Source organism: Pelobates fuscus, chromosome 2, assembly GCF_036172605.1.
Source record: "Pelobates fuscus isolate aPelFus1 chromosome 2, aPelFus1.pri, whole genome shotgun sequence".
Lineage (NCBI taxonomy): Eukaryota > Metazoa > Chordata > Amphibia > Anura > Pelobatidae > Pelobates > Pelobates fuscus.
In genome coordinates, this window is record NC_086318.1 from 330795212 (window position 1) to 330807456 (window position 12245).

At 42.8% G+C, this 12245-nt stretch overlaps 1 protein-coding gene across 2 annotated transcripts in view; it reads right to left on the reverse strand.

The window, feature by feature from the left end:
• Positions 1-12245, reverse strand: part of RNGTT (RNA guanylyltransferase and 5'-phosphatase) — a 444501-nt gene that overhangs the window by 381390 nt on the left and 50866 nt on the right. For both annotated transcript variants that reach the window (XM_063443564.1, XM_063443565.1), the window contains exons 7-8: positions 3662-3771; positions 2370-2471 (exon numbers count right to left, since the gene is read on the reverse strand). In XM_063443564.1, the coding sequence (XP_063299634.1) occupies positions 2370-2471; positions 3662-3771 (212 nt within the window). The remainder of the gene's footprint in view (positions 1-2369; positions 2472-3661; positions 3772-12245) is intronic.

Here is a 12245-nt window from a genome sequence, read left to right on the forward strand (position 1 = left end):
AGGCATAAGCCCGACGACACAACCCACGACCCGTCACAAGAGCCAACTCGGGGTGAGGGCCCCAAGGGGCAAAGCCCAGACGCATCCCCCACGTAAGCAGAGGCTGAGGCCTGCGCATGGCACGCGGCGACACACCACCACAGGCCTGGGTCCTACCTCAACAGGGATATACCCGGCCTCTTCAATCCCCCGAGTTAATGGGGAAACAAAGCTGGCCCTGCCACAAGCCCGGAGCAGGAGGGTGACACCGGCATGCCCCTGGCTGACAGCCGACACCAAGAACTCCTACCTGCCACAGCAGATGCTAGCCCACGCTCACACGCCCCACCCACGCACTGCCGGACCGGGTGAAACACAGACCGCAACACAGCCACAGCAGACAACGCAGGGGGAGCCCATACAAGGCATCGGATGAACCACACAGCATTGGGACTTAAAGGGACACTCCAGGCACCCAGACCACTTCTGCTCATTGGAGTGGTCTGGGTGCCAACTCCCACTACCCTTAACCCTGCAACTGTAATTATTGCAGTTTTTCATAAACTGCAATAATTACATTGCAGGGTTAACTCCACCTCTAGTGGCTGTCTACTAGACAGCCACTAGAGGTCACTTCCTAGTTTCTAGCACAGGTTTCCTGTGCTAGAGCGTCGCTGGACGTCCTCACGCTGTGTGAGGACCTCCAGCGTCGCTCAAAACCCCATAGGAAAGCATTGAAATGATTTTTCAATGCTTTCCTATGGGGAGACGTAATGCGCATGCGCGGCATTTCCGCGCATGCGCATTAGGTCTCCTCGGCCGGTGGCGAGATTAGTCTCGCCCACCGGCCGATGTAATAACAAGGAGGAGCGTCGCGGAGGCGAAGACAGCGGCGAGGGACATCGCCGCTGTCCCAGGTAAGTGACTGAAGGGGTTTTCACCCCTTCAGTAACCGGGGATTGGGGGGTGGGAGGGAGAGGGACCCTCCAGTGCCAGAAAAACGGATCGTTTTTCTGGCACTGGAGTTTCCCTTTAAGGTCTAGCAAAGGACTCTTCACACGTCCTATTTTCCCATTTCTTTACTGTTTCAAGCTAGATGAACCCATGGTGACACGCTACAGCAGATACACACCAAGCTAGCCTGAATTAAGCTTTTTCAATGTTTTGCAACCATCTTGATACCTATCCTGTCCACCAAAAAAAAAAAAAAAAAAAGGGGCAATGTTTATTTTTCAACGCCATGCAAATGTTGTAATGCTGTATGTACCAAAACACTTGTTAGCTAACGTAGCTCATTGAAGTTTATACTGCATGATGTCTAGCCTCTAATAACCCAATCAGCCTGATTACGAAGCCTACACATATTATACACTATCTTAGTTGTTTCAGCTTCATTAATCGTCGAATATCTTAATTATCCTGATGACAAAACTACATAGACATCACAGAGTGCACATAACCAATCTATACAGTTAACTGTCTAGGTAATACACGTGCACAGCTTATTTACTATCCCTATATAACCATATCGATACCTTGATACTAATACTACAACACTCTATTCTTTAAGCAGGTTATTTGATATATGTTACATCTTGTTGTACTCTTGTTCTTACTTTACAAAAAAAAAAAAAGTGCAAAAACCTTGACTATGTATGCCACTCGTTAGCCATGATATTGTGTACTAAACATGTCCTTGTTCAAGCTTGTACTTTCCTCTGCACTCCAAAAATAAAGAATTTCAAAAAAAAACAACATAGGGATGTGGAAAGAGCGCAGGTAACTTTTTTTTTTTTCTTTGATATAATGCATGTATGCTCGATACATGAGCTCCCTCTTGGGAGGTGTCCCTATTACAGACATTCCAGACAATCATACTGGGGCAGTTTAGGTTCCCCTCACCACAAACCTAAGTTAAACTACAGTGATACAATTTTTCCTGCTGCCTTCCACAAGGCTCCTTGTCATAAAAACAAAAACCGAGGTACACTGAAAGTGAATGTTTGTCCCGTAACACTACCGATGTATCTCTAAACTATTTCAAGCATTCTATGCACGGTTTGTAAATGTACTCTTATCTCAATAAAACAAAGAATAAAATAAAAAAAAAAATATGACGTTTAGAACTCCCACTCTCCGTGTACTTAGACACAAACACACAACATCGAGTACAGTACAGGTATTACTTGTTTGCTTTGCTGTACTTAGTGATAACAAGCAGGAATAGATTCATTAATCACATGCATGTTAGGAAACCATTTTATACTACTTCTTTATGAATGCAAGGTAGCTTAACCTTGTGTCTCCTTGCACTCTAAACAAATAAAGATCCATTATTGTGGCTTGTGAGAAGGAATATTCATGTGATTTGCTACCCATGATTGACTTACCGTGTGCCATCTGCTTTCCAGCTTACTTTATATGCCTTTTGCTCCAGAAATTTGATATTCTCCCTGTCCATGGATACAGGCTGCGCTCCAGGGAACCCAGATCTAGAACAGAGATTTGTATTTTTTACGTTCTTAACAGCATGAAGCAAACAAATAAAGGTCTTAAAATTATGCTTCTATAGGCACATATCCATCATATATAAACAGGATTGCATTAGTTTGCAGATGACGCATTGTGAACCGTTTTACTGCAAGGCACTGAAATCTAAATTGTTTAAAGGGTGTGAAATAAACTCTCTCTTGATTAATGATCCAACCAAGGGTATGTGTTATTTATAAATAAATATCCTCCCTTCCTTGTGTGTATTTTCAGTAGGTAGTGAGGTAGGTAGGTAGTGGGAGTGAGCATTTCCGAATCAATTTAAACATGCAGAATGCTGGTTATATGAAGGATTGTGCAGAGTACAGAGTACAGGTCTACTTTTCAAATGTTTAATTGTTTGGGATAACTGATGGGCAGACAGCTTATTTTATCATGGTAGATGAATGCACCTAGTCAGCTTTATAATCAACATTTATAAAAAAGTAAGATATCTCAATACAAAATAAATAAATAAATATGCTTATACCCTCCAATCAGCATTGACAGTAAGGCACACTGCAGTGGTTATGGTCTAAGGAAGCTGTCAATTAAAAATTACTTTTTTTTTTAAATCAAGCTGCTTCTATTGTTTTAATTTTCATTTGTGGCACATGTTCTTCACCACACCAACCCACTGACATAAGGAGAGGTCTAATTTTTCATTATGCCATCAACTCACTTGGGACATCCTAAATAAGTTCACACTACAAGTCACTGTTCTTCACTGGCATGTAGGCACAGACAGAGCAATCAGTTTTTGGTTAAGTATAATATGTTCTGAGCTAAACAGGCAACTGTGCTGTTTGCGTACTAACTGCACACACAGTTCCTGCAATAGAAGAAGACTGACATGAATAGAATTATCACAATAGTCACCAACACAACTTTAGCTAAGGGGGAAGCTATAGTGCCAGGAAAGCGAGTTTGTTTTCCTGGCACTATAGTTTGCCTTTAAGCTAAAGCGGTTTTGGTGACTATTGGGTCACTTTAATGGTGAAGCTAAATATAGTAGGTTTCCAGGACACTTCATAGCACCATAACTAAAAACAATATTCTGTCTCCTGTCAAACTATTTTTCATAGAAGCAGCCCAACAATTAAGACTCTAAAACAAAATATCAAAAGCCATTTTTTTTTTAAAGTGTGTATACCTTTCCCAAGAAGAAAACTGCTGACATTTCCTCTGTACTTCTCCAAGTTTAGGTTGAGTTGTTACTTGACTTACATGTTTCACTATTACTCCTTCTAAAAAGGTTGCACCCTAGGAAGATAAAACAGAGGATAAACTGTAAAATATTATTTGATCTGTGAAATTACATATTGGTGGTTAGTTATAAATGGTGATAGTGGCACAAAATTTCACTTCACCATTTATCTTATGCTATAATACTTTAATCCCGGCCATCTCTAAGGACCGGTAACATGAATTTCTTTATACTCCCTTCTACCTGGTTAGGTGCAATTTAATTTTGTCGTATCCTGACAAAAAACAACCAACCATTTCACATAAGAACAAGTCAGCTCTTCACAATGCCTGACTTAGTCGATAAACCAAACATAAGCCACATCCTTTTCAACCCCTCAATATAATACAGTTATGAAATAGTATGGAAATGTGACAGTCTGACAATTGTAATATTTTGCCATTTCTGTAAAATGGTCATTTACATCTGTCAGAGAACACATCTATACTGGTAGTCACAGGGACAGGGACAAGAATAATTTCCTCATTAAGACATTCAAAAATCAAAGGTATCAGCATGCTCAACATAATGATCACTGTACACTGAGAATTATGCTCATAGAAAGGTACTGGGACAATACTTTTCTGCAAAAAAACTAAACAAAAAAAAAAACAGGAGGAAAATATTATTTAAAGAACCAATTTTATATTTTCAAGCCAGGTCACTGTAAATAGATGCAGTACACTGGCTTTGCAGAGTAACAGAAAAAAAGAAAAAAAAAAACAGTCAATAACTAGCTAAGCAGCTAATGTATGTGGCCAAGAATATAGATCAGCCTGTTAACAGACCAACAGAACCCTTCAGCAGTAATGGAAAATATATGTATTAGGAGAATTATTATGAAGTCTAATTCACTTGCAAAACATGAGGTTTTGCACATGTTTGGGAAATGTCGGCTTGCATGTTTGTTGCTCATAACGTTGTTCAGTTCTGAAAATGATAATTTAGTTCCGTAATGTGCACACCAAACAGCAAATGATTTGAATAATAAAGATAGTTTGTCCACTTAGCTATGTTGGCCAAGAAATATAAGGAGTGCATTCCTCCTACTAGGTTAAAAGGACAAACATTGGATTTTGGATTTTTTTACCTTTGCAGTGCTTCCCAATGTTACTCAAGCAAATACAAAGTGTATTTTAATCTATACTATCCTGAAGATTTCATTAATTCAATTAATAGAATAATTTTTTTTTTACCTTGCCACACAGACTCACAAATCCAAACAAGTCTGTGTTCAGGATGTGATTTGTTTATTTGTAGAACACAGGCAAGTGGAAAATAACTTGCAACAGTGTTAAAAATATTAAATGACTGCATTTGCTTAATGGGGCACCCTAAATACTCACGGTGCCTAGGGAGATATCAGCTATGCCTCACTGATGATGCCTAACAAGGCTGAAACGATCGTCTGGGGTTGCTGTGTCTCTCGTGCAGAGGGAACTTGCTGGCATTTTGGATCTGGACTGCCCGTATGGGTGGGACCAGTCTGATATGTTTCAGAGAAGTTCTCTCTGTAATGGCACAAGATGAGCAAAAAACAGCTTGAGAACTGAGCGGGGACCGACCGAAGGGCAGGCTATTTCAGCTGCTGCCCGTTCTCAGTATTCTCTTGCGACCCATTTTTTACTCTCCACAAGTTTAAGGGATAATCCAGGCGTGGACCCCTTGCTCACGGTGCCTAGGGAGATATCAGCTATGCCTCACTGATGATGCCTAACAAAGCTGAAACGATCGTCTGGGGTTGCTGTATCTCTCGTGCAGAGGGAACTTGCTGGCATTTTGGATCTGGACTGCCCGTATGGGTGGGACCAGTCTGATATATTTCAGAGAAGTTCTATCTGTAATGGCATAAGATGAGCAAAAAACAGCTTGAGAACTGAGCGGGGACCGACCGAAGGGCAGGCTATTTCAGCTGCTGCCCGTTCTCAGTATTCTCTTGCGACCCATTTTTTACCCTAAATACATAGTTACACAGGCTGAAAAGAGACTTGACTCAATCAAGTTCAGCCTTCCTCACATTTGTTTTTTGCTGTTGATCCAAAAGAAGGCAAAAAATTACATATACCATAATCACTTCCACTCATCATAGTGGCTATGATGCAATTAGTCTATATTTTGAAGCGGTTTGACAAAACCAGGTTCCAAAAAAGCTCTGGTCTTACATTTGCAGCTCCTATAATAGGAAAACTCTTTCTGCCCAGCCAGTTCAAAACTGTTCAACATTGTACATCAATTAAAGGCAGAGATCACTAAGCTAAGTCCTTCAACCTTTGTGTTTGATTTTTTTTGCCTTTCTTATTTACATAAATATGTAGGAAAGCACCCACACATCCACATACTTACATACTTACCAAAACAATGAGCTGTACTTATGTAGTTATAGAGTGCTCCTTCATGTGCAGCGAAAGTAAAAACTAATATAAATACAAAGAAACTAGTCCTGCGCTCAAACTCCCATTACTCCTGGGCGGCAGCAATGACTATAGTACACATCAGCCAAAATACATATAGTAAAAACCAAAGAAAAAAAAAGTTACCGGGGCGTGTCTGACTTCCGGTGAGAGCGGTCGCATGGCTTAGGAGCTCCGCCAACATCCCGACCTAAAAGCAACTTTATTCACAGCATTTGTCGATAAAACTTGATAAAACTCACCTGCCCTGCCGTAGCGAATGCACAGGCACACCATGCCCTCAACTAAACAACTAAAACTCTCTGAAACGGCCAGAACGAAAAGATCTGAACGACGCAAAGAAACACAAGATGGCGACGATGCGCTTAACCTGTCGGATGGCCAGTCTGACTACGAAACGCACACTACCAAGTACTCAGAGGGCCCGGTTACGGAGCGCGGCCTCCACAAAATGCTGCAGGAACTCCGGGCGACAATAACAGCCGACTTTCATCGCATAACTGGTGAACTGCACAAAGAAATCTCCAACTTAGGTGAAAGAACGAATAACCTGGAAAACAAAACGGATGAATTATGTGCGGCCCACAATGACATAGCGGACAAACTCCAGGTACTTTCGGAAGAAAACGCAATGCTGAAAACCAAAATGGCGGACATAGAAGACAGGTCTAGAAGACAAAATGTACGTTTTAGAGGCATACCGGATGATGTTTCCAGCGATGCTATGCCTGCTTACATTCTTTCCCTGTGCAAGTCTCTAGTCCCGAGCCTGCCCGATTCAGCATGGGCCTACGACCGAATGCATAGACTACCGCGCCCGGCTCGCTTGTCAACCGAAGTCCCAAAGGATGTTATTGTCAGGTTCCACTATTATGCGCATAAAGAAACGCTACTACTGGCGGCGAGGAAACTCTCAACTTTGCCAGAACCTCACCAACACATCGCTCTGTACGCAGATCTATCGGCGGCCACGATGGCGAAGAGGAAGGAGTTCATCACGATCACTAAGACTTTACGAAACAACAACGTAATCTACAAATGGGGTTATCCCACAAAACTGGTTATATGGCGACAAGGTCGGAACTATGTGGCGAATGATCCGAAGGAAGGTATGAAGCGGATTACATCCTGGGGTCTATGGACTGGATCACCCAAAGGACCAGAACCCGCTGAGACTGCGCCACCTAAGAGGTTCCAGGCAGAGTGGCTAATGGCTAAATCTCCAGCCAAAGCCCCTTGAACGCTTTAACATATCCACCTACTTGCAGGTTATGTTATTCTGAGGTTTGCCTTAGCGTTGTTATTTTGCCGATATGTGCACTATATATATGTCTTTGCCCTAACTGACAACTATGTTTGAAAGTAGGCCCACTTTCAGGTACGCCTCATGGGCCTTGCCCACGACACGTGGTGCCCACTCAGCGTTATTTAACTCACGCTTCCAATCTTTCCTTTATTACCGCTAAGCTGGCCTGCATTTTAGTTACTTAGTGCGCAACCTCACTATTCCCGGGTGCACGTTGTCATACATTTCCAACTCGTATAATTTCTGAAAAATGTATCTCAATGCTATTTTGAGGATTTAACGAACCTCTGACAACTCGCCCACTAAACCCATACCACTTGGTTTACGCAAGGCGGTACCCCAACATACCCCATGCGCTCCCAGTTATGTTCATACCCAAATGTAGTTTAAGCCCCAATCAAGTGCTCTCTGAGAGCGGGTGTTGTGTATTGTGTATTGTGTATTATATAAGTTATGGTTCTTCAGAACTCACATATGTGGTTATTGTTAGTATTATACCAATTTAAGGATACAATCCATAGGTCGGGAGGAGCCTCAAAGCCCCTCGTCGTGTCACTCCTGGGTACTGCAGTTTTACCCTGAGAATGACTACGTTTGTTAACCTTACCAAGGGTTATGTATGTAAATACTTTCGTTACTGGTATATTTTCTCTTCTGTGTTTCCCCTCCCCCATCCCCCCTTTATTCCCCACCTAGATGGTTCCCAGGAAAACCCATTGCAGGAAAGACGTACTACATGCCGTCCCCCCGTGACCACTCGTTCTGTCTGCATGGCTTCAAAGCTTCAGAAAGACCCAAAACTCTCATGGCTCCAGGTACTCAGAGCTCGCACTACACCTTCCACCAGGATAGTTCGCCCCATAGCCTTATTGATCCTAACTCATTATGGCCCATAAATCAATGACAATCCTCTCCATAAATGCCAAAGGCCTCAATAGCCCTTATAAGAGAAAACAATTATTACAGGAAATGCATAACTCAAAGGCGGCTATTGCATGTGTACAGGAGACTCACTTTTCGAGCAAAAACCCTCCCCAACTTCGTTCCCCGAAGTACCATACAGCTTATTTTGCTCACTCGCGAACAAAATCTAAAGGAGTTGCAATATTATTCCACACGGACTGGGTGTTCACATTACACAAACAATATACTGACAAAGAAGGCAGGTTACTTATATTGGTAGGAGAATTAAATGGAATACTGGTGACAGTAGCATCCCTTTACGCCCCCAATGAGGCCCAAATTTCGTTTCTAGGCAAGGCATTCAAAAAAATTTCATCCATCAAACAAGGTCACTTAATCGTGTGCGGCGACTGTAACTGCACCCTAGATCCCTCCCTGGACATCAAACGCGCACACAACAAGTCTCCCATCAAATCCTCCCCACACAACAGCAAATTACTCTCTCAACTCATTCATACACACGACCTCTACGATACATGGAGAAATTTATATCCCAAAGCTCAGGATTACACATACTTTTCACCCGTCCACTTGACGTATACGCGCATTGATATGTGTTTTATTGACAAATCTACACTTCCCCACCTGTTAGATCACACCATCGGTCTTAGAACGTGGTCAGACCATGCTCCAATACTGATCACACTTGAGGTACCATACCCCCCAAGAGGGAGAGGGAAATGGCGCTTAAATGAGGCCATCCTTGACGACCCCAAGAATAGTCGACAGATTTCCACAACCCTTGATACTTACTTTTCCCTCAACTCTACTGAAGACACTTCAGTTGAAACTCAGTGGCTTGCACACAAGGCGGTTATCAGAGGGGAATTCATAAAAATAGGATCTATGGCCAAAAAACGCATCATTTCCAGAGACGCCACACTCCGTCAAAACCTCCTGACACTGGAAACCTCCAATAAAAAATCTCCTTCTAAATCTATCTCCAAACAAATTGCTAAACTGCAAGAGGAAATTCATAATCTCCAGGCCCAGGTGTACGCCAAACGCCTACTCAAAACCCGCCAATCATACTACGTTCAGGGTAATAAAGCAGGGAAACTCCTAGCTACTCAATTAAAAGTCAGATACTTGCAGACAAAAATCCCATATATCCTATCCAAAGACAACACCAGAATTTACAACCCTAACGGTATTGTGGAGGAATTGTCCCATTACTATGAAGATCTATATAACCTAGCCGCTAACAGGACCACGCACATACCGAACTCTACTGAGATATCACACTTTCTATCCCAAATCACGTTGCCACAAACAACAGAACATCAAAATGAACTACTAGACGCACCTTTCACTGAGGAAGAAGTAGCACAGGCGATACGTTCCCTACCCAAATATAAAGCCCCAGGACCTGATGGCCTCTCCAATTATTACTATATTAAATTGTCGTCATCCCTAACACCGCATATCACTAAACTATTTAATAAAATTAGATTGATAGGCAAATTTCCTGGCGAAATGTTAGAAGCTTACATCATCACCCTGCCTAAACCTAACAAATCACCAACAATCTGCAGCAATCTACGCCCTATCTCCCTACTTAACGCTGATGTTAAATTGTACGCTAAACTGATTGCCAATAGGCTTAAACCCCTCTTACATAGCCTAATTTCGGAGGAACAAGCAGGATTTGTTCCCGGGCGACAAGTAGGCGACAATACTAGGTATTGTATGGATCTGATTGATTGGGCCAATAAGCATAAAGTACAGGGCGTCTTAATGGCGCTAGACGCAGAAAAGGCGTTCGATCGCCTGAACTGGGACTATATGACCGCAACACTGTCGACATTCGGCTTTTCACAAGCCTTTCAGACCAGTGTTCTGGCCCTTTACTCAGCACCATCTGCTAAAGTATTTAATTCTGGCTTCACATCTAGAAATTTCCGAATATCTAACGGAACAAGACAGGGGTGTCCCCTGTCTCCGCTGATATTCATCCTATGCCTAGAGCCATTGATTAAAATAATAAAACAGGACAGGAATTTACCCGGCCTTGATACTCCAACAGGAGAGAAAAAACTGGCTCTCTTTGCGGACGATATTGTGCTTTTCCTTGCCAAACCGACTGAATCTATTCCACGACTCTTAAGTACTTTATCTACCTACGGCTCCATATCGTACTACAAAAACAATGTCGGTAAAACACAAATCCTCCCTATAGGCGTTAGCAAACAAGTGACACAGGATCTGACAGATAAATACCCCTTTGACTGGAAAACGAAGGCCCTTTCCTATCTAGGGATAAAACTAACTCACTCTAGATCACAGACAATAAAAGAAAACCATATAGCGGTCCTCACCAAAATCACTAAACAAATGGCAGGGTGGGAAAAACTGTATACTTCCTGGATAGGCAGGATCAACTCAGTAAAGATGATGATTCTCCCACACATACTCTATTTGTTCAGAACACTGCCCATAGCTTTGCCTGCTTCTCTTATCAAACGGTTCCAAGCAGCAATTAATGCCCACATTTGGAAACGAAAGCCACCGAGAGTGGCCTTTCGGTCGCTTTGGCGTCCACTCCGACAAGGCGGGCTCAGTGTGCCAAACATTGCACATTACTACAGGGCAACACTGTTGGCGCAAGGCCTAAACCTCCTATTGGGTACGACGACTCCGGTATGGGTGAATCTTGAATCCGCCTGCGGCAACTTAGTCTCCCTCCCAAATGCCTTGTGGGCCTCCATTTCCCCGTCCACTCCCTCCATGCTCCCAACAACCCGATTCTTATTAAATTCTTGGCAAAAGTGGAGCACATCACTGTGGTCCAAGGAGGAGTCACTGTATCTGGCACCTCTATCAGCCCTCTCCAGTATCTCACCTGATCTCCCAACTCACAGGTGGATGTCACTAGGTATATCCCATGTTCACAAATTATTTGATAGGAATGGGCTACACCCGTTTCCAACACTGCAGGCGAAATATAGCTTACCACCAAGAGATATATTTTTATATATCCGACTGAAAAACATACTTCACTCCAATTCGATCACACATATCAACCCATTGGCATTTGGCAGTCTAGGGAGGAAATGCTTCAATGCAACAATGTCTCGTCAATCTTGTAAGTTTCTCTCCCTATGCTACTCAATGCAACACGACATCAACAAGCTTGCAAAACTGCCCTACATGCTTAAATGGGAGGAAACTTTAGGTATAGCCCCCACTATAGATGAATGGGAATATGTTATTTCGTGTACTCAAAAGTCATCGCATTGTGCCACGCTTTGGGAAGCATACGCAAAAATGCTGATGAGGTGGTACCTGGTCCCGAGCAGACTTCACAAAATATATCCTGACTCCTCCCCATTGTGCTGGAGATGTAATAAGGCGGAAGGATCCCTAGAACATATATTCTGGTACTGTGAAGACATACGTGATTTCTGGCGTGACATACAAAACGCCATTCACTCACTTTGCAAAATTAAGATCCCATTATCACCCAAAAGTTACCTGGTGCACATTATTGATGACCTGCAAATTTTGCCTGCAAGGGATGCGGTAATTAATATACTCTTAGCTGCCAAAATCAGCATAGCAACCCACTGGAAAAGTCCCACCTGCCCCACGGTATCAGAGGTTCTTCGTAGAACTGACACCACATACTACCACGAAAAAGAATGGGCAAAACAGGGTGGACTGGCCAAATTCCTAGTCAAATGGCAAGATTGGGAGACATTCAGAGAAACGGCCTTCTAAGAATTGTAAACGTACTGATATCTTACTGTTTAGGGTAGCATGCTGGTCACCACATCCACTCCCCTACCCTCCCCCCTTTTGTGTCCCATTG